General features: G+C 48.2%; 2 protein-coding genes across 16 annotated transcripts in view; one reads left to right on the plus strand and one right to left on the minus strand.

Moving 5' to 3' along the window:
- The window catches only part of GMPR (guanosine monophosphate reductase), a 38,043-nt gene extending 33,081 nt beyond the window's left edge, over positions 1 to 4,962 (plus strand). For both annotated transcript variants that reach the window (XR_014943561.1, XM_015854675.3), the window contains one exon: positions 348 to 4,962. Coding sequence is in view for 1 of the 2 variants with exons in the window: in XM_015854675.3 (XP_015710161.2) it covers positions 348 to 528 (181 nt within the window). In the remaining variant the exon portion in view is untranslated. The remainder of the gene's footprint in view (positions 1 to 347) is intronic.
- Positions 1 to 26,465, minus strand: part of ATXN1 (ataxin 1) — a 218,110-nt gene that overhangs the window by 18,669 nt on the left and 172,976 nt on the right. For 13 of the 14 annotated variants that reach the window (XM_015854661.3, XM_015854669.3, XM_015854663.3 and 10 more), the window contains 2 exons: positions 18,812 to 20,837; positions 9,281 to 12,792 (listed from right to left, as the gene is read on the minus strand). In XM_015854661.3, the coding sequence (XP_015710147.1) occupies positions 12,262 to 12,792; positions 18,812 to 20,677 (2,397 nt within the window). In that variant the 5' untranslated portion in view covers positions 20,678 to 20,837 and the 3' untranslated portion in view covers positions 9,281 to 12,261. Of the gene's footprint in view, positions 1 to 9,280; positions 12,793 to 18,811; positions 20,838 to 26,465 lie in introns of those variants that run through there. The other variant, XM_085540204.1, reaches the window with a different exon arrangement.

Raw genomic sequence — 26,465 nt, forward strand, 5'->3', positions numbered from 1 at the left:
CCTATGCCTGGCCATTACTTTAAAGCTTGACATTTTAGGTCAGGGTCAAGTTGGTCTTTCAGTAAACCTCGAAGCTTCACTTCGATGTAGTGTATGATGTTGTAGAGAGGTGGGCAGATCTATAAGGACAGATACAGGACATTGGAGCATACTCAAGATGTTTCCTCTTCTGGTTCATAGTATTTGTGACTGGAGTTGAAACATTTCAGTGCTTGAGAACATCAAGGAGCAACAGATAAACAAGCAATAAAGCTGAGGGAATAACAGTGAACTGTACCACACATTGCTTCAGTAAACACACTGTTTTATGTCCACCTGTAAATGAAGCAACCAATCTCTTTTTCCAGGGCTTCAGAGGGAAAAACTGTGGAGGTACCGTACAAAGGAGATGTGGAACTCACCATCCTGGACATCCTTGGAGGGCTACGCTCCACCTGCACCTACGTGGGAGCTGCTAAACTCAAGGAACTGAGCAGGAGAACAACATTCATTCGGGTCACCCAGCAGCACAGCCAGGTCTTCTCATAGCCCAGGATAGGGGACTGGAGAGAGGGATGGAAGGGGAGGAGCAGAAAAGGCTGCTGGTCTGTTTTGCTTTCTCCTCCACATTGCATTAGTGGCAAACTCCTCTCTATGAATGCCAGTCTCATAGCCATGATGGCTTGGATTTGAAAGGGGAAGGCTGTGCTATTAACACAGTGCCATTGGTTCAAAATGCAATAGCCTCATCTTTTACTGTGCCTGATTTATTTTTTAATCAACATTTCTTCATCTGTTCTTTCCCCTCTGATAAATAGTTGCTGAAACCTCAGTTAGCAAGGAATTGGCTTGTACAGACATGGCTGTTGCACCTGCATACACACACATTCCCTCTGTTAAGACTGACCTGTCAGCTACCACTGCTTCTGACAGTGCACCCTCCAGAGAAAAAGCTACATGGAATTGAGTGGAGGGATCAAAAATCAAATAGTCTTCACCTTTCTTCTGGCTAAATGTTGGAGGCTTGTGGCAGGGCTGCCAGCCTGCAGGATGTCAGAGGTGGGTGAGGCTTGGCTACTGTTGGCTTCTTGCTGTGATGATAAAAATGCCAGATCTTTCACTCTCTGTTCACAGGGCTGGTACTGCCATTTTTACTGAAATCTCCCGATTCCATGGGCCAGCCTTTGCAGAGAAGCTGGCTCTGAGTGTAGCAATCCCATGCTGTCCTCCCTGCCCCTGTCTGTGGAGATCATTCAGGAAAGAACATCTCAGAGCTTGCCTGCTTTACGTGCATGCAGTAATTGTGTTGTGAGGGTCGCTGCTTTCCCTTGTGCTCTGTGATAAGATTTTTAAGACATAGAAACTCAGCAACAGTAAACTCAGCAAGGGCAGGTTTCTCCACAGTCCTCCCTGTTCCCTTTTAAGTTTTCTGCCTGTTCGTGTCCATTTAGCAGAGATGTAAAAATGCTGTGCTGTGCATTGCCTGTGGCCAATCGAGTGAGGCTGGAGGAATCAAATTCACTTCTTAGCTACTTGGTACCACTCCTTTGCAATCCGTGACAATGTGAAAAGCAAAAGGGAGCTCTCAGCAGAAGAGCCTGATTGCGGGACACTGGTAGGCCGAGACAGTTAAAGCATTTGTTCTAAAGGCAGTAATGAATGTTTAGGACTCTGGATAACACTTAAATAAAGTGCAATGGCCCACTAATTAATTGATAAATCACAGTGAAATTTCTTTGGAAATACACATTGCATCCACATGAATACCACGGTAGCTCATTAGAATAAATGATGTAAAAGTGAACAGCAATGAATTAATAATGCTTGGCCACTTACTTTGAAGTGCTGTTGAGATCATAATACGGCTGTTGTTACCTCAGTACTTCAGAGCCTTACTTTCCCCTCCTGCAGGTATCTGTGGAAAGAGGCAGGCTTCCTTTGAAAAGCAAATGAGTGATCTGTAGGAAGAGGAATAGCAGAGAATCTCTAGAATTAAGCTCATTTGAGGGAATGCTCAAAAAGGCCGTGCATGACTATTGGTACCACTGGCCACTGAGAGAGCATATGTAGGCCACAAACTGATCCCCAGTGAGTTTTTAAGTCTGTGGTGCACATTAGGAAAGGCTCAGTGGATGTTCTAAATGGCCTGTTTTAAATGTCTTCCATTAAACATGTAGAACTTAACTGTGGTATGACCCTTTCATTTGTTTTAGAAATGAATAAGGGCCTTCTTGTGAGCACAGGTTACACCCATACTGAGTTTGAGAACCATCTTTCCTGCTCAAATCTCGTACAGGGATCTGAATGTAGAAGAGTTGTAGATCCTGTAGGTTTGATCTCTGTTCCCTCAAGGTTGACAGCATCACGTTAAGAAGGTGCCCCATTTCTTTATCATAAATCCTGCTCTTATCCTCACTGAGCCTGGAGTACAGGCAGAGTTACTCTCTGTGCATCAGTACAGCTGTAGGAAGTCACCATTCCTTTATGTACATGATGTGAAATGTAGGGTCTAAAGGCAAATGAACACCCCTGTGAGGAGCAGGGTTAGACTGCGTCATGCTGTCATGTTGCAGGCCTGCCCACAGATGTGTCTCTGCACTCGTGCCTTCATGTGGGACATGCAGCATTGTGCTGGTCTCATGCCTACACTCACTATGGCTTTTCTACTTTTTTTAGCTACATTTCTAAATGAAAGTTAAGAAATACATAGACACATAGGATATATATTTATAAACATTTTTCTAAACAGATCAAATGCACACTGAACAGAGCAGCTTCGTGACATCTCTGTGAAACAGTTTCTTTCTCCAAAGGACCAGTGCTGGGGCAATGGGGGGCTGCCTCTCTGCAGGAGTTGTGAGTGGGGGGCTTCTCCCTGGGCAAGCTGTGTGCTTATCACAGCCTCCTGCACCTTTCTCTGACCAGTGCCAATAGGAAAAGGTGAGAGTGGATTGGTATTAAGAAGTGTCCCCAGTTTTCCAGTGGCACTGACAGAGTGGTGACAGGTAAAGCATGGACTTAGGGTCTTTGGCCTACTGAATAGCAGCTGTTGCCATCATTTTGAGAAGCAGCTCATGTTCTTTTTGTTTTCTCCTGTCTCCGGAGAGAGCAAGAGGGAAGATCAGCTGCAGAGGTTCACTATGACATGGCTGCATCTCCCCCAGAAGTATATATTAGTTCTGTTCAGAGGCGACGCTCCCCCAAGTCAGCACTCCCTGCATTCAGAACAAAGACAAGGAGGAGCCCTTGTTTAGCACCCAGCCCTGTGCCTCCTCATTTGCCCTTGTCTTCTCTTAGCCCCAGGTGCTGTGCCCTACACAAGCCCACGGCCACTTCAGCAAGGAACTGGGGTGTGCTGTGCCTGGTGGGATGGTCCACGCCGAGACCACAAAATGCCATGTGCCATTTGCAGATCTACCTCACCTGTGCATTTTACCAGGTTTTCTGTTACCTGTTGTCCTTCTGTGGAACACCTGTATCATTTTTTAAGTGCTTACTGTTGGGTGATTCTGCTCGACCTGGTCTTCTTTAACCCTGCCACCCCAGCCCCTTGCTGTCTCCCCACTGGAGGAAGATGGGAGCTGAGCAGCACTGTAGGCCAAGGTCACACCTGCTTTCCCCAGCCAGGGAATTGCTAAGCTGAGCACACAAGAGCAGCATTGAGGTGTGGCCCCACTGGCTCCACAGTGATTGAACTGAGTACCCCAAAATCTGTAAACAGGGATGAGAAAGGCCACGTTACACTATTCAGATGAGCCTGGCAGTATTCTGCCAGACACAGAACTCTAAGCCAGGTGGGCTCTTGTTTCTGAAAGAAATGAGTGCGTGCGCTTAGTAGGCACTTGGCTCCCTCTTGGGTCATGTTCTTCTGTGCATCTTTCTTCTCAGGGCATGGAGTTGAATGCAGGATGTGGGGGACCCTGCAAGGAGTTGGGCAGGAGGAGCCTTTTGGAGGAGCGTTTCCTATGCAAGTGTGCCTGCATCTTCCTTTCTGCCAATCAGCTGCCAGGGTGAAGGGACTGGGGGAGAGCAAGAACCAGGGCAGCAATTTGCCAGACCTCAGTGTGCTGGGATGGGAACTACTGTCTTTCAGTAATGGTCACTCTGAGAGTTCAAAGCCTTTTCTGAACCAAGTACTCCCTTTGCTTCATCTGGGGTCTCTCAGATGCCCTCTCTAGCATTGACTTGCCACTTTGTGTACTGTTGTTGAAGTTCTCACACATCAATAGTCTAGAACTCTTTGGTGTTGCCTGCAGCAGCTGTAAAAAGCTTCTATGTAATATCAGCCACGCAGAATTGCTGAGCCTTAGACATTTCCCTGCCCCACGCCGCACTGCTGAGATAGCGATGGCACCGTCTGCCCTCCCTGCAACCAGCCCATGTCCGCGATGCCTCTGGCACCAGGGGCACAGTCATGTGTCGCGTTGGGAAGTTGTGCATGGAAAGTTTTGTTATGCAATAAAGAGCTTCACTCCGACAGTCTGAGAAAGTTTTATGCCGTGCACGGCGCATTGCTGGTGGAGGGAAAGGAAATGGGGCAGAGCAGTGCAACACCGCTGCTCATAAAGACCAAGCACGCGTTTGCAGTTGGCACTGTTATTTTATTAGTACGAGTATACTGAAACAATAAACTTGTACTGGTATACAGACAATTTATTTAAAACAATTTTGTTCAAATTTTGAATCAAACATTGTTTTATTATAATAATGAAATAATTTCTACCTAGAAAACCTGCAAGCACCATCAAAGAAAGGGACCATAAAATTCAATAAACAGACTCGAGTGTATCCTACAAATAGACACACCACCATTAGAAAATAGAATATGAATTCTTCCATTTTTTTTTTTTTTTAATATTTGTTTTAAAAAAGCTAGTGCAAGTACAATATTTTACACTGGAATTACAGAGAGTATGCACGCATATGGAAAAAAGTTCTCCTGTCACAATAAAAGCTCTTAACTATGTCTGTATGCACTTAAAATCTTCTCCTCTTTTCAATAAGGTGCAAAACGTTATTCCCTCCCTATTTCTCCTTTGTACTGGCCATGTCAGCTCGATTTCTCCCCAACACAAAGCTGCGATATCCCTTTTACTGGGCCTACGCTAGGAACTACGCTTGGAAGTGTGATTTGCAACAACCCTTGTGAGTAATACCAAATGAGAAGGGGAAAACGAACCAACACAAAATAAAGGACCTCAGAAATGCTGAAGAATGGCAAACCCTCACCCGGCAAGGCCCCTGGCCGAGCGCCTTCGCAGCCGGCCCCAGCCCGCCGGCTGCCAGCACTGTGACATAGCTAGTACAAAACGGTTTTCAGTAGCTCACCCGAACTGAAAAAGGTTGGGAAACCCCTGCCCATAACCCTGTCCCCTCTCCTCCCTTTCCCCTCCCCCCCCCCCCTCCCCCTATTTTTAACACTGTGAAAAGAACAGTGTTCAACAAGTTAATATATTATTCCAAAAAAAAAAAAAAAAAAAAAAAAAAAAGAGCAAATACATAACATTAGTGAGTTTCAACATTAGCTGACTGTCGTGAGAGGTTGTATCTACGCCCTAACAGATTAGTAACTTTGCGAAGAGGCCAGCCCAATGGCCAGAGATGCCAGCGTAGCCACCTGCAGCCACCCTCGGCCCACACTCACGTTCGGCTCCCAGACCCCACCCACCAGCTCCGACAGTTCTGCAGACTGCATTAGAAGGGAGAGCAATTGGGTCCTCAGCTCTTAAAGCAAACCCCAGGGGGATCCCCACCTTGGCTGACATGGCAGGGCTGAGGGTCCGGCCCTGGGGTTTTTGCAGGTCAGCTATCCAGTAGTACAGCAATGACAGCTCAATGGGTGACTTAACGCCTGCTGCACACAACGCTTCCAATGCATGTCTACCGCATGGGCGAGGGGAAGGGTGCAGGAGCTTTGACCGCTCGAAACAGAAGCAAACGAAAAAGAAACAGCCTTGGTGAAGCCTCCGTAAAATCCTCAGTGGAAGACTTGAGTCCTTTCAGATAACAAGAAGAAAAAAAAACAACAACCTACAGAAACCTTAGAGACTGTTATTGTATAAATACTACCTATTGGCTGAATGCACTTCATTGTAACGCAACTGGGGCTGTTCCTCCTGGTTCGGGGACACCTGGACACAGCAGATGTGGCTGTGAGGGCCAAGGCAGTGGTCACTGCCTCACGGGAGATGGGAGCACTCCGGGATGTCGCCTCACCGCCGGCCGCCAGCTGCCCAGCTCAATCTTTGGACTAGAAAGAGACCCTCTCCTCAAAAATGGCTCCAGGATTCTCTCCTTTGGGCTTCCGGAAAACAAACACCGGTCTCTCAAGCGACCGAGATTATCACTGGAAACCTGTCTGGTGTGTCTGCTCCCGGCAGCAGGGAGAGGGGGCAGTGGAAGGGGCCCAAAGGCCGCGTGGCCTCGGGCACAGCCCTGCTGCTGGCACTGGGCTAGGATCCCTTGTTATAAACACTTCTTGCTCAGGATTATACTCTTTGGGTTTCGTCTGGAACAGGAAGTGCTGAAAAAAACGTGGAACAGCATCCCAGAGAGAGGAAAAAATGGGAGCGAGAGGCTTCAGGCGGGATCCCCGAGGGCATCGCCAGGCCTCCCCCAAACCGGCCCTGTCCCTCAGCGCAGGCAGGAGGGACTGGGAGCCAAATCCTGCAGCAGAGCCAGGCTGCAGGTCTGCACCGCAGCCACTCTCCGAAGTGCCCGGCAGCCACACTCCAGAACTGCCACTCCAAAGTGTGTTTTCAGCACAGGAATAAACAGTGTGAAGCACGACTCCGCTCCCCAGAAACGGGACCCATGTAGTAAGAACAGAAAATTAAGCACAGTTGTTCTTTCAGAGCCTTTTAACTAATAATTCTTCCTGGCCAAAGCCGATACAAATCAGATCATCTAGACATGACAATTTCTATATACAAAAAAACACGTAACTTTCAACCTTTCTCCGCTTTTGTATTTAAAAACTTTTTTTTTCTTTTTTTTTTTACAAACAAGGTATGAAACTCACTGTTCAAACAGAGCCATCTCTTTTTCAAACACTGAATGAATCATTCCAACATTCATTTTTTTTTCTTTTGTGCAAGTTTTAAAACATTACCTGTACTCCTCAATGTGAGTGCTTCAAAAAAAGTTTCTATTTTCAATAAGCTTCTCAAATTAGGTTTACATCAAAAAATATTCCCACGAGATATAGTGCTACAAGAAAAGATCCTATCAGTAAAGGTAACACATCTGAAGCGAGGTCGTCTATGTAAAAGAAATTGTACTCTGGAGTAGAGGTGTGCAACTCGTTTGGAATTTCCCTACCGACATAAACACCAAACTGTCCTGGGGACAGGATAATGAGTGGATGTGTAGGCTTATGGAATTCACACGGCTTGAGTCATGTGCAAACCGATGCTTCTTTCTGGCTGTGGGTGCACATATGCAGATCCGCATTGACCGATTCTCATTTTTCTACTTATTTTGGGACTTTGGGGTGGGGCAACCAGGCGGGTAAACCAGGAAAGGAAATTGCTGACTGCACTCTGGCAATGTGTTTACCCCTCTTCTCTCACATCAGCACCAGGCAGAGCCCTGAGCAGGCTCTGCTGGTACCTGTGGTGATGGGGAGGGAAGAGGGAAACTGCCTGTCTGAGTGCACGTCCCATTTCACCTCATGGAGCCCATGGGCTGACCTCTCCATCAGTGTGTGTCTGAGTGGCAGCAGAGCCAGGCTCAGATGCTGCGCCAAGAGCCCCTCTCTGAAGTAACACTGTTAGTGTTTAAAAGGGAGAGGATCCGCTCTCCTTGATTTTGTTTTTAGCAGTTGCAAGCCTGAAGTGAATTTCACTGTTTCCATTTTAACATTGGCAACACGCTTTAAGTTAAGTGAGTGAAACAAATCTCTGCACAGAGTAAATTTTCCTGATAACCAACAGCGACAGTTCAAGCTGAGCCTGCTGCTTTTGTATTGCAATCTATGTGATATCTACAAAGTTAAGTCATGAGATACAGGAAATCCAAACTCGTCGGTAATGTTGTACATCCCTACTCCAGAGCAGTAAAAGTGCTGCTTCTGGTCACATCAGTGTACCACACATATGCCAGCCCCATCCCTGAGTAAAAGGTGTGAAAGGTTTCTAAATGTTCCTTGACTGAGGGAAACAAGAGCAGTGATGTCACTTCCCCAGCGCCGAGAAAATGACAAACAGCGGCTGAAGAACGCAACAGCGGGACGAGGTACCCGAAGGGGTCAGAGGAACGACCTCGTCCTGACATCGGGTTCATGGGGGGAAAAATCCCAACAGCAACGTACAAAACTGTGAAGTAGGTCAACAGCAACGCCAATTTGGGCTTCAGCTGTAGGACTTGAGGTAAGTGACATCAAACTCAAATTCCCCGCGATGTGGCCCAGACAAACTGAAACAATGCCTAAGTTAAACACTATAAGGAACAGTCATCTTATATATAGAGATATATAGATTAGATAGATAGATAGATAGGTAGATAGATAGATAGATAGATAGATAGACGGACAGATAGATATTTTTTAGAAATCCCTAGCAAGAGGTTCTCGTTTTGTTTTCTTCGCCCTGACTAATTTCTCGGTGATTGTATGCATTTCATTGTAAACTAAACAGGCCTGCTACAAAAAGGAGGAGAAGAAAAGAAAAAAAGAGACCCAAAGAAAAAGACAACCACCGCAACCCGTGCCACGGGCGCGAGGCCGAAGCCAGAGGCACCCCACAGCCGGGAGCAGGGTCTCATGTGCGCAAAATCCCTTTCCCCCTTCCCCCCCTCCCCCGAGAAAAATAACAAACCCCAAACTCCTCTATTGGTGGTTGTGGGGTGAGCTTGGGTTCAGCTTTTCTTCCTGGATCTTTTTTTGTTTCTTTTCCCCGTTACACTGCGGAGGCCAGAGGCATGCATTTCAAACACACTGGGCCGCGGCAGGCCCATGATTCACGTGCCACGCGCACTGAACACAAAAGGGGTCAGGGTGCTCCGGGTGCAGGGACACCCGACCTTCAATTTGCTGCTTTCTGGGGGGAGGGAGTTATTAACAGGAAAAGAAGGAAGGAAGGAAGGAAGGAAGTATTCCAAGAGAACAGAAAGGGGAAACCAGAAGAGGGTCTGAGATCTAGCTAACACCGCACGGGTGAGTCTACGTTGGCACGTAAAGTATTGCACATCCTACAAAAGCCAAAGCACAGAAAGGGACAGCCGTTTGGAAAGAACCAGTCATTTCAGAATTCCTCAGTCTGAAATATAAGCACAGAACTAATACATTCCTATTGCTCCAAACTTTCTTTTTTTTTTTAATTTTTTTTTTTTTTTTTTAATTATTATCAGTTTTCTTATTTATTTATTTATTTATTTTTAGTGTTAGTTGAATAGATCCAGTCAGTTCAATAGCCCCCGCTTCCTCATTAACCACAACCATGAATGGTTCTCATGGAGATTTTTTTTCCCCGAGTACATGTGAATGACAGAAATAGTGGTACGAATGCCAAGTAACATCTGTGATTCCTTCTATTCCTTTACCATCGAAGCTCAAAAACGAAACAGGAAACGAAACGAAACAATAAATTGCAAGTGCCCTGAGCAGAGTATATGGAAGATTAAGCAACTTCTCTGAGCAGAAAGATTAACAAAGAAGCACTACCTAAGCTGCGTGACTGTGAGAAGAAACCCGCTCAGCTGTTTGGTTGCCCCGCTGAGAGGTTCATAAAATTCAAGGAAATTCAAGAATAGTTTCAAGCTATTTTAAACGTATTTCAAACTTTTTGGTGCACCCCAGAATATGGTATATAAAAACAATTAGTTCTGGTGTGAGCTAAATTTCAAGTAACACATAACAGAGTCGAAGCTGGGGTTTGGAGTTAACCTTTCTTTTCTTAAATAAAAGCATTGCATTTCAGGGGAGAGGGAAAACGAGATTTTAAATAGGCTCGTTCGCTACCGTATTTCTAACATCCAGAACTTTGATTTCCTTTCCTCCCCATCAGTACGGCTTCTTTAAAACTACCTGAAGGTGGGAACTCACCGACCAAAATAATGACGTGAACACTCAACCTTGCAGGGCCCAGCCAGACCCCACCAAAGCAATGGGGTTCTCCCTCCTTTGGCCCCAGTCACCGAGCACCTTGTGCGGGAGGCTGGCTGCGTGGCCCTACTGGGGAGCTGAGCATCCCCATGGCTCCTTCTGTACCAAACTCCTGAATCTAGTTGTCCGGATGGGAAACGATGCAATGAAAAGAACAAAGAATCGTAAGAGGAAAATAACATTCCGTTTGTACGCCTTGCTTACGTATAGAAATGTTTCTCATGGAAAACTCTCAGTAAGTCTGAAGACTTACTGTCTTCTTTCTCAGAGCTGTCCCGGTAGGACCTGGTTCTGTGTGGCAGATATGGCGGAGACCAAAATGGACTGGGAAAGGAACGTAACCCTATGAAACGGCCTAGAGCCAGGCAGGTTAGTGAGTCATTGCTACATTTGTTTATACTCTTTCAGACCCCCCCCCACCCCACAACATTATTAGGTAAAAACTGCAGGAATACCACACAAATGATAAACTCAAGATGTGCAAATTGCAAGATTCTTTAAAGTCCATCTTTTTCAAAAACACTGGACAAAGATCTTTTTTTTTTTTTCTCTTTCCTTTCTCCTCTCTCTTATTTGTTTATTATCTGTCAGCTCGCATACGCCTTTAACTCTTTCTCAAGCATTAAAGTTTAAAAAGTGCCTCCTATTAAGTAGTCCTTTGTGGACAATGACTGTCACATACTAGTTCAATAATTCACATTCATCCCTTTGAAACCACATGGAAACTTTCAGCGCCTTGCCTGTGAGAAAACTATACAGAGTCACGTGTAGTTACAGTGTTGAAGAGATTCGTTTGTTTGCTGCTGCTGCTGCCTTCCGAGCAGATCAAAGTGAGATACAGTACGCACTGAGCGGTAGACCAGGATGCTCAGCCAGAAAGTGTGAACAGCATTTTAAGTGCTTAAAGACATTCTACGTTCCTCTTCAACATCGGGTTCCTGTGTCACACTGAAACTTGAAAAAAGTGGCACCAGTTGTCCATAATCATGAACCAAAAACAGTACTATAGAGTTAAAGACCGAGATCTGCAACCTAACTGCAAATGACGTGTGCCTGTGATCTCAAAGGGGCAGTATGCATCTCCCTCGTGGAAGCAAATGTCCATGGCATAACCTGACCGATGTGTCTAACACTGCACAGAAACAGGAGTGAGCCTGAGGAGGGCATGTCACCCAGCCTGAGGCTCCCTGCACACCCACACACACCCACGCACACTTGTGCACACCCACGCCACCAGGCAGCCCAACAGGGTGAATGGTGCAGAACAATCACCCCGTGTGTGTATGTATGTGTGTGTGTGCATGGCCTCTGGCAACGAACTGCACGAGCAAGCAGAAGGAAAGGTTGGTGTGGCACTTGCTTCACGAATAAAAATCAGTGCAGTCGGACCCCATGGGGGAAATATATATGTACAGATACACACACACACACACACAAATATATATATATATATATATACATATATATATACATGCACATATATGTGTACATATATATACTGTGAATCTTGAGTAAGAGTTGGCTTATTGTTGACAAGGTCAGAAAGCATCTGATCCTTTTTGGTAACATCTGTGGGGCTGCGTCCTCCGCATTCACCTGGAGTGAGAAAACCTCCTCACAAGCCCCCATGGCCACAGGGCTGCCTCAGGCCGGGCACGCGCACACATGCACACCATGCGTGACACATGCACACCATGCATGACACGCACACCACACGTGACACACACCTCTGCTACAGTTCCCTTCTCCTCACCTCCCCCCAAAAACTGGAACAGGAACCAAAACAAGGAAAAAAACAAAACAAAAAACCTAAAAACAAAGAAACAAACAAACAAAAAAAACAAACATAAAGAAAACAAACCAAAATCACAGCTGGACCCTGTCCTACACGAGGTGTTAGAAAACAGGAGCCATGACAACACATTCATTTCCACTAAGGGTGTGTGAAGCAGATACTGCCCCTTCTGTAGCTCTCAGGAAACCTAGTCACTGACAAACACTTGTGGAAAAACATATGCACCAGTCTCCTGCATAATACCAGCTGCAACTATAACAACAAGGTTATAACATAAACCTAAAATAAGATGATAACATGTAAATACTGGGTTATTTAGTCTACAGTACAGTAATCTGGATAAAAATGACAAGGGATAGCCTAATTTCCTTTCCCCAAACAACATTTACTTTCCTACATTGGATCGACCTTCAATGCAAATCTTAACCTCCTGAGGAATAAAAGAAGGCTTGGGAAGAGTCAAAGGTGGCTCCTCTTCTGATTTCTCTAGTTTCCGCGATTCGGGGGCTGACCACCTCCTCTTCCTCGTTGCCGGGGGCTTGCTGGGTTCTGTTTTGGTGAGCAAAGGTGCTGCAGGCAATCCTATTTTGTCCGGAAACTTCAGTTCACCATTCTCAGCTAACATCTGTGCACTTCCCTGATTAATCCCATTTTCCTGCTCCGCATACCTGTGTCTACTTGCAGCTAGACTGTCATTCTTTGAATGCTTCAGCAAGATGCTAGCTGAGTCCACGGGCTGGCCCTTTTTAATAGAGCCGTTCTTCAGGTTCTTGAGCGTAAGAGATATGCAGACGTCCCCCACTGAGAGTTTGGAGCATGGCAAATCAAAGAGCTGGCTGGTTCTCTCGGGGCAGCAGGACGACCAGCCTTGTCCAAATACAAAAAAAGGGTATTCTACCAAGACCTCCACGCTGACCTGCAGAAAGAGAGGAGACAGCAGAGAGAGAGGGAGAGAGGAGAGAGCGTCAGACAGGCCCTTTGCCTTGGTGCACATGAGCAGCGGCCAGCAGTCGTCGCTCGCGAGAGTCAAGCAGGGATTGTGCCGCTGCCATTTGGTATCTGTGAAATCTGCACATCGAGCACCAGACTTCAGGCTTGTCTTTGTCAAACGGGTGTTAACAGACTCTCTGAGCTCAGCACTTAACACAAAACCTCAACAGGAATCGATCTTTACCTCTATCCAGCTGCTCACAGAGACCCAGCAGGCAAAACAGCTTTGGCAGCTAACAGATTCTACTCCCTGACGTGCCCTCATGATACCTCAACCTCTCGTCCATGCCTACCAATACGTTCCAGACAGAGGATGGCTCCCTGAGCTGGAAGAGGCTCTATTCCCAGCAATAACACGTGATTCCCTAAATGACCATGGGAACGTCACTTCTCCTTCTCTGTCCCTGCCCATGCAGCTGCATACTTACCAACATGAAATGGCTGAAAATGTTGACTTACAAGGGAAGGCCACAGGTGTGAGCAGAGAGCTGTGTATGTAGCAGCATTGGGAACGAACCCACCTACTCTGAGCAGTAATGGGCCTGGGCTATTTTGTGCCCTTCTCACCTTGCTCTTCCAGCAGCCCACCTCTCTGATTATTACCTATGAAAAGCATTCTTGATTTCACTTCTCAGCCTGACCTTGTTAGTCCCCACTTTCAAAATGTACATGGCTCTGGGTCATACCTCATTATCATACAGGCAGCTGTGGTATCCAGGAGAGCAGACCAGCAGCAGGTGCCTGCTGCTCTATGACTGTGCTCGTGGTGGATCCTAGGGCTAACATGATACAGCACTCAAATACCTGCTGATCTTTGCACCATGTTTGTCCATGGGCTCACACAGTAGATGTGGGCTCCTCTGACTCATGGCCTACAGGACAGAGCTTAACGCATCCTGAGGGCTCCTGGTTAGCCACAACTGGTAGCTCTGCTCCTCTCCCTACTGTTGCTGCTCCCCCAGAAGCACCCTGCCTGCAAACAGGACCCCAGGCAGCTCCCTGCACACCTCACCCGATGGATCATCATCCCCCTTGGCAAGAGGGCTGGATGTAGGATGTCCCACAGAGCAGAGCCATCAGATCGCAAAAGCCAAAGATTCCTCATGGCTTTTGAGTGGTCAAACCCATACCATGCCCTAGCAGACAACTGCAGTTCATGAGACAGGTGATTCCACTGATGGAAAAAAAATACAAAAAAACTTTAAGAAATCTACAAATATATGCTACAAATTTATATGACCAGGCAAATACAGAAACATCTGCCCTGAGTTTGAGATCATATTCCAAAGACACGCAACCCAGTAAAGGGTGTGACAAGGAAGAGTGGGGAGGGAACACTCATTATCATCTCTTCTGGATTTAAACGGAACCCTCTGTCTACATAGAGCTGTAGGCTTTCCTACTGGACACAGATTTCTCATTTACATTGCTGTACTTTGCCTCTTTATCATCTCCTTCCTGTTTGCTACAATAATTTTTTTTCTTTTTATGCTTTCCCCACCCCACCAAAAGCTGTGTATCTTTGGGAATCATCCATGCTTGTGTGCATTGTCCTTAGAAACACACAAGTTCCTCTTGATGCAAACATGTCTTCATAGCTTGCAGTGCTTCTGTTTTACATGGCATACAAAACACGTGCCTGAACTGTCAATAACGGAAACAAACTGCCACACTGGTTGTGGTGATCATGAACAACACTAAATAATAAAGATGATCAATGCCAGAATCAATATGACCCAGTCACAGTGTTCATGGGCATCTATCAATCTGCAATGTGTTCCCTCACTTACCATTGAGTACCATTCTAGCTAGCTATGTGTGGATTCAGCTCAACTGGGCTTTTAACATCGCCATTCTCTACAAGTGATAGTAGTCAAAGAACTTTAAGTGTGAAAGCTCAGAAGAAACACATCCCCCATCATTCTCTCCTGACACAGGAGAAGTTAATTCTAAAAGCTTCCTCCCCTGATATCTTGACATCATTATTGTAAGGGACAAAGAAATTTGGAATCCTTTTCAGTGCTTTTCTGGCTACTAAGACAATAAAGCAAGAAACCAAAACACCAGCCCCTCTTCAGGCATCCTGCAGCTCTGCTGTCAAGTTACTTTTCCCAAAGACCAGTGAGAGCACCCAAAACTTTTCAGCGCAGTCAATGAATATCTCCACTTTCCTATGCCCCTTTATCACATGATGCTTTGGCCATGCTCAGTTGAAGGAAAGCGATTTTCAGACTGCTCAGGAAGCACAGGTTGGAGCTGGAGCACTGCTGACACATGCAGGAAGACCTGGTGCACAGGGAATAACATTCCTACCCTTTAGATACAGTGTCTTCACAGAGGAACATGGAAGCTTGTGTTGCAGGGCCAACTGCAGCAACCATTAAGACAAGTGCTAAAGCAAAGCAGAAGTAAGGATTTGGATGCCCCCATCTCCAGGAACACAACACAAAGATCACATAAGGAAAGAGTGAGAGAGACCTCCACCTGCTGCAGTGAACAGATCAACATCTCTGTTTCTGTACTTATGTCTGTGCCAAAGGCAAAGGAGAGAGATGGACAAAAGAAAAAGTGAATGGTTTGCGTGTGCAGAGATATATATGGGAAACTGGATGGCAGTCTAAAAATGTGCACAAAAATGGCAGGGAATCTAACTAGAGATGGATTTCTCCATTTATTATGTCTATTATTCTGTTTTTGAAAGAAAAGCTAAGTTATAACCCGAACGCTCATCCTTTCTTTTAAAGCTGTACTTCAGAAACGATTAGAAGCTGAAGCTGAGGGATGAAAGTGAGCATTTCAGAGAACAACTTCTGTATCTCCTGTGTGCTGTAACCTTAACACAAATGGATGCGCATTGCTGCCTTCCGCTTGTTCCTGGCAGCAAAAGAAAGGACGGGTAATGAGGGTATACGTGTCATTGTGACAATAAGACGCAGAATTACAAAGAGATGCAGATCCATAGGGCTTTTTTAGGCAATGCAAATCCAAAGGGAATAACAGCTGGACTTTGGGTTCTCATCCATTCGGTACATGCTTCACTTCTTACTTGTCCACAGCAGGGATGCTGTGAAGTGGAAACATCACATTTCTCAGGGCTAAGGACAGTTGTTTCACTGAAGAGGTATGTGGATTTAAGTGGGTTAACTCTCTTCTGGTTTTCCACACCTGGCAGAGGATGGGGATTAGCAAGGCACCCTGCGAAGGGGGAGCTGGGAGGATGGCCTCCTTCTGCCCAAGCTCCATGCTAGGGATGAGCAGTGATGATGTGGTACAATAGGAACTGCATGCTGCCTCCCTGTGTGCGTGAGAGTTGTATACGCTCAGCTAAAAATAACATCCTACCGCTATCCCTCAGTTGGAAATTAGCTCATGTTTGCATCAACTCTGAAAAGATGAATTCATCAGTATTCTGATGGCTTCCCAGAGATCTCTGGGAGGAGTATTTAAGAGAACGGAAGCTAATGGTAACAACGCTATTTTTGTACGGTACTTAGTTGTTACAACTCGCGTTCCCCTGATAACACCATTCTAAAAGGTCTCTTTCCAGAAGTACATCTGCAAGAGAAACTGAGTTTAATAAAGTATGTTGGGAAGCTGAACTATGCATGCACTGCATTCTCACTGCACTTGGGAATCAGCATGGATCTGAGCGCAGCAGCACTACAGAGCCACTGCCCTGAACAGCCAGACTCAACAGCATTCTTGCAATGGGAAGAAGACTAAGCTCTCCTCACACAAGCAATTTTCTAACAAGTAATGAGTGCCACATGCCTGCAAATAGAGTTAAATGCCTTCCTACAGCCACACTGGGCTGAGGGTGAGGTAACACACGTAGAAACACTCCCCTCTCTGCAGCCAGGCATGGGAAGACCTGAATGGCTGTCCCTGTGTGTGGGGACACAGCTGATCTGGGAAAGGACCCAAGCCCTGGAATCCGCAGGAAACCGAAATTAAACCCTCACGCTAATGATATCTCTGCGTGACTCTCCCTTGCTTCAGCTCTGGAAGCATCCCCCGTGGGAAACACAGCTGGGGAGTATTTCGGCTGCGATGATGTCAGCCTGCTTCTGATAGGCTTCTGGGTAAGGTGACACTTTGCTGGATGAGCCTGGCTCGTGCGTCTGTGCAGCCTCGGACCCGGCATGTGTTCTGCCAGAGGATGGCAGTCCGCCCTCTGCAAAGGGCCGCACCATGCCAGCACATCCACCAGCCTGACACACACACACACACACATACACACTGCTACCTGCTCATCTGCACTGCTTCTGCTGGTGCAGAGAGAGAAATGAGAGTGAGGTGACGACTGCAGAGGGGAGACAGCTGCTTCTGACTCACTACTCAATGCACCGGGGCAAATCATAGGAACTGGTTCTGACCCAAGGACAGGTCCCTACTCATGGGGCCTGTGGTGTGCAGCTCTCACTGAAAGAACCACAATATGGATGGTGAGGTGTGGGATGGGGTTGAAAAACAATCATGTCCTTATCCTGAAGGCACCCAAGGCCCTGAACTTATCTTCCTATTAGTCCAGTGGGAGATGCACACACATCTACAGACAAAACACATGGGGAATCTGCATAATAGACAAGAGAAAGTGACTGTGTCACAAGCAGTGTTTCCCCTACCTGTGTAGTTTGGGAAGGATGGGACACCAACTTGGAGTTTGGACTTGATGATCCTTGTGAGTCCCTTCCCACTCAAGCTGTTCTGTGATTCTATGACTAAGAATTCTGTGTGCACGCTTTACTCCTCAGTACCATGCATCTTGGTTCTTCCTTCTCCAAACCTCAGCCTCAGGCGCTTTCCTACATCTGTCCCCTTCCAATTCCCCTCTCCTTCTCTCCTTCTGGGCATCCATCACTGAGGATGCAGCATCACGATGCTGCCCTTTGCAGCACTCATGTTCCAAACCAAACCCAAAATGTTTGAAATAAAGTTATTCTAAATGAGTACCTCTAGGGATCACGCTATCCCTTACATCTAGTCTGCTCCAGCCTCAATAGGGTAGCACCTAAATTGCTCCGAAAACAAACAGTATTAAGATACTGCTTTATGATTGGTTACCATCTGAACATAAGAGTTACTCTGAGAAATTACAGGTTTTTTCCTATCCTGGAAACCAGTGAGATACAAAGCTCAGAAGCAAAGCCTGCCCAGCCACCTCAATGGTTTTTCTTTCCGAACTCCCCTTGAACACACAGTTTATGTGAGCTGTGCAGTGTTTAAACCACCCTCAGCTGAAGCCTTGGGAGAACTCTGCAGTATTTCGGTAACTTACGTGTGTGAGTGGATGCATTCCCAGACAGCTGTCTCCCAGCCATGGAAATTCACAGCCCTGTGCCCTACCTACCGCTCAAGGCTAAGAATTGTGCTGAATCCAGCCCGAGCTTTCTGGAGTGAATGGTCAAAATCACCTCTGAGAATGCAAAACATAGCCTCTCATACCATTGAACTTATTTTGTATTTTAATAAAAGACCACAAAGATCATGTAATTTCTCCTATGGGTTCTTAAGCTACAAAATACAGCAGTGTTTATACCAAATCCTGGCCAGGCACTGAGGACCTTTGGGTAGGCTCACAGGTGGCAGTGGCTCCTTCCGTGTGTCTTGGCTCTGACAGTGACACACTGCACGACTGTATTCCCTTGGACTGATGAGGGCACTGAGAGTAATCCTACAGCATTTTAACCTGGGAGTAAAACAAGAGGGCAGCCCAGTCCCTCAGAAAGTCATAGATATCCCACTTCATATCCAGAAGGCTACACCTGTCATCTGCGTGACCCTGATGGCTTCACCGGCACTGTGAGACAGGTCATGGGGCCAGAATCAGCCTCACAGAGGGGTGTGAGTGGTGAAAAACTAACCCTGGGCGGATCTGAAGCAGCTGGGGCACACTGAGGTACCCGCATTACTTCCCCATACTACCCGCCCCGTGTCGCTGTTACCTGTGCTCGATGCTCTCCAACCGCGAACTGTATCACAGCAATGCCTGGGTTATGGCTCTCTTCGATCCTCTCCACAGTGCTGGAGTCTATTTTCAGGTCATTGCTAATTTCCGCGCTCTGTATGAAGTCTTCTGTTTTTAAGTCCTCTACTTTCTTCAGCTCCCCATTGGCCAGCTGGATGATTGACCCCTTCATGAAGTAGGGGGGCAGCGTGGGAGGAGCCGTGGCGGGGGACGCGATGGACTGCACCACGGGGAGGTGGATCTGCGCCTGCACCATGGTGGCCTGGTAGGCGGGTTGTGTGGTGTGGGGCTCGGCGCTGAAAGTCTCGCTCTTGGGGACAGCGGTGGTGACAAACGTGTGAGGCACTGCTGCAAACTGGGGAGACGAGGTGACAATGGCCGGCGCGACGCCTGATGGCTCGACGTCGGCGCTGCCGACAGGTATGAGCAGGGGCTGCGTGCCAGGGATCACCAGGTGCTGGGGCAGCCCCCCGGGGTAGCCCAGCGCTTGCTGCTGGCTGCTCAGGTAGCCGATCACTGGCGGCTGGGTCCCAGCATAGAAGGCGGTGGCCGGCAGTCCCACTGGGAGATGCTCAGAGGCGCTGTGGGTCGTCTGGATGACGGTGTGGGGGGACAGCGTGGCCACGGCCTTCACCCCCTCGTGGCCCAGTGCCTGCTGTGGGGACAAAGCATAGGAGCGGTGGGTTGGCTTTCCTAGGTGCAAGCTTCCCTTGTCGTTGAGGACTGAGGGAGAGTTCTCTCTGTTGGTGGCCTGCTGCACCTCCAAGTCCGCGGTTGGCGTGCTGCTGTTGGGGACCACCATGACAGAGGCTCGGACCCCTGAGGACTCCCGGACACCATAGTCAGTAGGGCCCGAGTGCACCACCACGTGCCTGGTCTCATAATGGTGGGGAGCTGTTTTATTGCCTGCTTTGACCAGACCAATGTCTGCAGAGGGAGAAATGCCGTACCTCCGGCTCTTCTCTATCTCGCCGTTCAGCACCTCTTTGGCCTGCATGGCCTGCAGCCGGCCACTCTCAGGCTTCTTGGGGGCATCCCTTGTGACAAAGTGCGAGGGGTCACTGTACTGCACCACCACCTGGGAGGAAGGGCCAAGGGTGAGTGTGTGGGGGATCACCGTCTGGTGGGGGTGCAGGGGGACCGGGATGGTTGGAGGAGAGACGTTTCTGACCGCGCTCTGGGGAGAGCTGGAGATGTGGACGTACTGGTTCTGCTGGGTGGGTGGAGGAGACCCTGCAGCGATCAGCCCGGGCGTCCTAACCAGGTGCGGCTCGACTTTGTGCCCCTGCTGGCTTAAGCCACTCATGCTGGCCAGCAACGTGGAATAAGCCTCCAGCTGGGAGCGCTGGGATGGAGTGGTCGCGACAGCTGTGGCCGCCGCCACGGCGCCGGTTGCCGAATTGGCGGTTGGAGAGATCAGCTGCGAGGGGATGAACCCGGCATATGGTCCGCTGTACTGGGGCCCGACGAACTGGAACGTGTGTTGCAGGTGTGTGTACTGCACAGGGGAAACAGGGGTCCCGGATTGGGAGAGTGCGGGCGAGTACACGGTGGGGAGCGTGGTGGGGGCCGGCACCGACCTGGGCGCGCTTGGTGGGGAATAGTCCAGCCCTGCCGGCGGCGGCTTGTGCAGGCCCTGCTGCAAGCCCACCTCCGCCGACGTTCCCCCGGGCCTGTGCCTGCCCCCTAGGCTGCTCTGGCTGCCGGGGTGCCATGCTAGGTTGTCTGTGCGGTGGTTATCGTTCGGCAGGACTGGTTTCACCTCCGAAGGCAGGCTGGTGGCGGGGATCTCTCGCTTCTTAGGCGGCAGGCATTCATTGCTCCGCTCTTGGTTGGATTTCATCTTTCGCCGTCCCCCCTCCACTGTGCTTGCTTCACTGTCTGGCTGGCTCTGATTTCAGTCTGATAAATGGAAAGTCACATTTGATTTCTGCAAGGGATCCAGTGACTTCATGAGGAATCATCTCCCCGTGAGCACGATTCTCCAGCGGCTCCTCTGGATTCTGCAATGAGAGGGTGGGTGAGGGAGGGCAAAATCACACTGTCAGCATTGGGGAATGGGGACAAAAAACCTGACACCTCAAACCAGCACCCAAGAAAGAGAGAAAAAAGGTGGAATGTCAACCCAGTTGGTCATTGCTGCTCTCATCTCAAGGAGCAGTGGACAGCTGTGCTGTAAAACAGCAGCTAAAATCCTGGGCACATCTGTTTGCACATTGTGAAAAAGCTTAGAACTTCAGGCAGGTTGGAAACTCTCTGACCATAACGTGTCAGAGTTTCCGTGTCTTCCAGTGTCTCACAGGCTCACATCCTTCCCACTGCGCCTTCAAGGTTCACCCTTCCATTCTTTTCTTCTCCTGCAGCAACAGTGTTGCCTTCACACCACCACATCCTAACATGCCTGGGAATGTGGTGTGACCTCCTGCACAATATCTGCATAGTAGCTGGCAGCTATACATGTAGCGGAGGGAAAGTGAGCTATTACTGGGCCCTCAAATGCAGCACTCCTGCTGGACCAGGGAGGCTGTGGGTGCTCCAGGAAGGAGACGGTAAAGCTGAGCAAACTCCATCCCTCAAGGTGTTTGAGGTCAGGTTGGATGGGGCCCTGGGCAGCCTGATCTGAAGGGTGGCAGCCTTCCTCATGGCAGGGGTTTGGAACTAGATGGTCTTTAAGGCCTCTTCCAACCCAAGCCATTCTGTGATTCTGTGACTCTAGAAACTTGGCCCCAGAGACACCTCATTAGGAGTGCTTGGGGAAGCACATCCAGGTCTTCCTGGTCCCAAATGAGAACTCCACAGTGGTAAAAGCTCAGGATATTGTAGGGGTTGGAGCAAAACAACCTCTTTGCTCTGTGTCCCGTAGCTAGGTGACTTCACCCATCCAAAGTCAACATGGGCAAAGTCAGGTCCTTACTCTATTTTCTAGGGAAAATATAATTATCAAATCATATCACTCTTTGAAAGAAAACCTGATAGCCCTCCCCTACCTGCCCAACACCAGCAACAAACTTTAAGGAAAGGGACAGTTCCTAGCCCCTGTCCAGCCCCTGGCTTTCTAGATGTGCTTCTGGCTGCCCTGAAGGAGCTGCCAGCATGGGTGCTTACACACGACAGGCATTCTTGCAAGAAAAGTGTGCATTATGTGAAAGAAAAAGGGAGAAAGAATTCACAGTGGATGTGAAAGAAGATGGAAACAGGATATAAGTCACTTAAAAGTGAATGCTGAGTGGCAGAAATGATAGCTATCTTGTGGCAAATAATATTCCTTCAGGGAATTTCCCTTCCTATTGCCTCATTCCTAATGAACAATAAGCTGATATCTGTATGTGCACACAGTGCTCTGAAGACATACCAGACTAAGATGAAACCTATCTTTAAGAGCATTCTTTACAATTGTGGTTCTCCAGCTTGCAATAATTCCTCAAAAGCCCAAAGCATCCAAAGGTTTGATACAATTTGTCTGAAGTTGATGATTCCGTATGTTAAAAACAGAGCAAACAGCAACAGCCACACAGAAAATACACAAACAGCCTGTGGTTTTGCCTTCACCCATTCTGCAGGTGCCATGGATCAGTGCTGGCCTGAACCTCAAACTGAGAAACCAGAGCACATATGAGCTATATGTTTGGGACCAGGCTGCCTAAAGGATCTATATTTGGGGGGGGCAGATTCTCTGCATTTGGACAGAAAGAAGTTTAGCTGAACTTGGGGCAGCCTTCTGAGAGCAAGAGCCAGTGATTCCCACAGCACGGCGCTCAGCTCTGGCCTGCCCTGACCCACCAGGCATGGGTAGCCGGGAGCAGGCCCTGCCACCAAGCACGGGCCTTCCCCTCCTCCTTGCAGTTGCTCGCTGTGTCTTGGCAACAGCTAAAATTATTATCTTACACATGACTTACGGATTTTTATTTTTATGTCCAGCTAAAAATAAAATCGCCGAGCTCACATTTGCGCAGTCATCCTTAGTTAACTTTAGCTCACTGTAGCCTCCTGCCTGGGGCGGCTGGGCTGGCAGATCAGTCAGCGGCTCACGGCTGGGCAGCTGAAAGGGAGCCTGCGTGTCGGGCTGTGCACAACCAGCCCCTTTGGTGGCAGTAGATGAGCCAGCCAGCCCCACACGAGTTGTTCCAGCAGGTGGAGGCATGTGGATTCAGCTTCCCCACATCAAAACTGCTAGCACAGAGCTGTGTGATATGTGTAGGAGATTCGCTTTGTGGGAGCCCAAGCAAAGGTTTTTTTCTGATGAATAGGATGGAACCGACAAGTTCTGGGTAGTCCCCAAAGCCAATGCTGACCTTCTTCAAGAATACCATAAGCTAATTCTTCCATTTTTTCTTTTGTGAGTCTTTCATGTGGCTCTTTTCATCATCACAGGTTACAAAAGGGCTACCCCACATATCCCGCAGAGCACAGGAGGAATGAGCAAGCCTAATGGAAGCAGAAGAGGAGGCAGCTGTGAAGGCTGCCCCACTTTTTCAAGCCCCACTTGCTTCATGGTTCCACTTTGAACTCCAGCAGACACAGGATGGGATGTGCAGAAATGCAAATGCGCAGCAGAAAGCAGCCTATCTCTGTTCCAAGACTTAAAAGTGAAGTGGTAAGTTTTTAGCATAATTCCAGTTCCAGCAGCAGGAAAGATAACACAGGGGCCTGACTGTGCTCGGGAAGCAAGACTGAAGTGCCTCCAAGGCAAGAGGTACAGGGCATGGCTCAAGGCTTCCTAGCTGGCTGCCCCAGAAAAATGAACACAGCCTTCTGAGGTAAGGCACCCAGTTTATTATTTGTATAAATATATTTTATATACTTTTTTGGGGGGAGGATCTAAGTCATTTTTCTGACAGGAGATTTCCCTTCTCTCTAATTTCAGAGCTGTCCATCATGACTTGCAAAGTATACAAAAGAGCAGCAAGCACCAGGAGATTTTTTTCGCTCCCGCTTTGTGTATGTGCCACACAAGCGTGTGCGTGCATGCACGTGCAATTACGGCTTGGAAGGTAAAGAGGACAAAGAGATCAGGGACAGCAGCTGGACTTCGGTATCTCTGGCAGCTTGTGCACAGGGAGCATTGCTAAAGTGTCTGGACAGCCCCTGTCCGCTGGCAGCCTGCCCGCACAAATTCCTGGAAAGGCTTAAGGCAGAAAAATAATCACTCAGAGGAGTCACCATCTGGGTTTACTCTGGTCCCAGAGGCATTGCTTGCTGGAGTTGAGGATGTGCATTGCTTGTGCGCAGCTCCAGCGTGCCTCCGCAAGGCACTTTAAACCTCGCTACGCCTCCCAGAACACTGTTTTTCTATTTATTTCATCTAACAAACCTAAAACCCACGAGAGGATACTGGGCTACAGCCTGAGGGGCTGGACACCTTTATTTATCACCTTCATCCAACACAGTACTGGGTCTCCCCCCTGTGAGGCAACACCACCCTGCCTGGCAAGGCTCCAGCAATGAAATGCTCACAGCGTGCACCCAATACCCATCCCCTGAACGACACCCGGCACACGGCTCTGTGCCTGCTGTGTTCCTGCAGGGGATGGCAGAGCAGGCTCACACTCCTGCCCCACACTCGCCCACCCCACTCTGACATGACAAGCTGGCAGTGTCAGCATCACTGGCTGTCAGAGGAAAGCAAAGGCACTCTGTCCTCCATCCCCTCCTCTGCACTCTGAGGAGCTGGGCACCTCCAGGACTGACGGAGGCTACGAGGCAAGGGATGCAGAGCACCCTGTGGCTGCACGTTCCTGGCTGTAGCCTCTCAGGATTGCATTAGCCCTGCCACGTGCATCTCAGTCAATGACAGCTATGTAAGTTCCTTATCCGACCCCACCGATTTCATGGCTCTCTAGCAGATTTCCCAGAAGGGCCAACTGAAGAGAGCTATTAATAAGGAACATGAAAATCTCTAATAAAATTTGAAAATCCCCTCCCCAAACTAAAGGATTCCTGATTAGCACTGCATCTGCAAGACAGATTGTCTGCTGCAATGCTACCTCTTATTATACTGCCGGGAATCCGCCCCAGCAAATTGCTACAGGTTTCTGCAGAGCAAGCAGCTATTTTGTGCATCCTTTTTCTCCTCAGTCGCATCAGAGAACCTCTGGGCAATACAAAGAGTGACTGATAGTGACCTCAACGAGCCGATCACCACTCAGCTCTGAGACAGCTTCCGTGCACATGCAGCACAATGCCACAGGTGGCCTAAGCTTCCCTCGCCACCAACTGCAGCATCCCTTACTCCATGTTTCTTCCAAAGAAGTCCCTATCAGAGCCTTCATCCTCCAACATGAGCTGCAGATGCCAGCACCCTGGTGCTAAGCATGACCAACTGGGCAGGCAGGTACTTGGAGGCAAGGCTGTGTTTGCTCCCTGTGCCGTGATCGCGCACCGTAGGGCTGCCAATGGAGAACACAGAAATCCCCTTCTTTGTGGAGCCCAACCCCGGCACTCATACAGCGTGAGTCAGGGCCCCTTCGTGCCCCTGAACCATGTGGTACTGGCTCAGAAAGAGAAGATTTCTTAACATGATAAAGGTAGCGGGATTTTTGCCCTTTTCAATGCAGTTTTAGCTTGCCTTTCTGCTGGGACAGGCCCTTCAGTCTCGAGGTCCCTAGCTTCTCATTGCAACCCACAGGACCAGAAACATACGATTTTAGATAAAAGTGGAATATCCCGCTTAATTATCTGACATCAAGAACTGCAGTTTTGCAAGACAGTGTCAGGTATCTCAGGGCCAGTGACAAATCTGCAAGAGCTGACACTGCTGATTACAGAGCAGTTTCTTTGAGGGTTAGCCAAGGAAAAGCACGTCTCTGTAGCTACAAGGGGAAGACTAGAGTTTGTACTTGGGCTGCTCATGTCCTGGGTTTCAATTCAAGCAGAACACAAGCCATGGTCTGACATGACATGAGCACGTACTCCAGCAAAGCAACCTTTCACCAGAGTGCCATGTTTAAGCAGAACATTGGAAGTCTGTAAAAGCCGTCCTGGACAGATGCAAGATGTAACCTCTATTTTCCTGCCCAGCACTGACTGCTACCAGCTGCAGGATGTCAGATCTGAAGGACCGGCTCGGCTGATATTACACAAGAAAATCCTTGACTCTTACACCAATCCCCTGGAGGCATTTCTGCAACTTAAATGAGTGAATAGAGTTCATTTATAAACAAGCATAATACAGAAATTACTTTGTTGATGTTTTTCCTTTATCTAAAATGTCCCAGCTACAATGGGAGCTGCCTACACAATTTTCCATTGAAAATTTCACCAGTGACTATAAGCGTAGCAACACCCACTCGCCACCCATTTTAACTTGTGACAGAAACTGTCATGCCTGCATGAACACATTTGCACCGCAGATATGTCACACGGGTCTCGTTCTGGGTGTCTCAAAGCGCTCCCTTACAAGCTCTCTTTCCCACCCGTGGCTGAACGACTTTAGAAAAGGTCTGGCTTTGTTTCCAAGAGAGATGAGTGTGATCCCAAAGAAAAAATGATGACTCCTGGGGGCGTTCCACCCCTTTGAAGCTGCAGCCAGGAGCTCCAGCAGGCAGCAGCCGGCTGAGCTGCCATTGTGCAGATAAGCACACGGGCTGCTGAGAAGGAACGGGCTGCCACGCCAGGCTGATAGAGGGATCGTG

Source organism: Coturnix japonica, chromosome 2 (assembly GCF_054131305.1).
Source record: "Coturnix japonica strain WE chromosome 2, WE-NBRP24, whole genome shotgun sequence".
Classification (NCBI taxonomy): domain Eukaryota; kingdom Metazoa; phylum Chordata; class Aves; order Galliformes; family Phasianidae; genus Coturnix; species Coturnix japonica.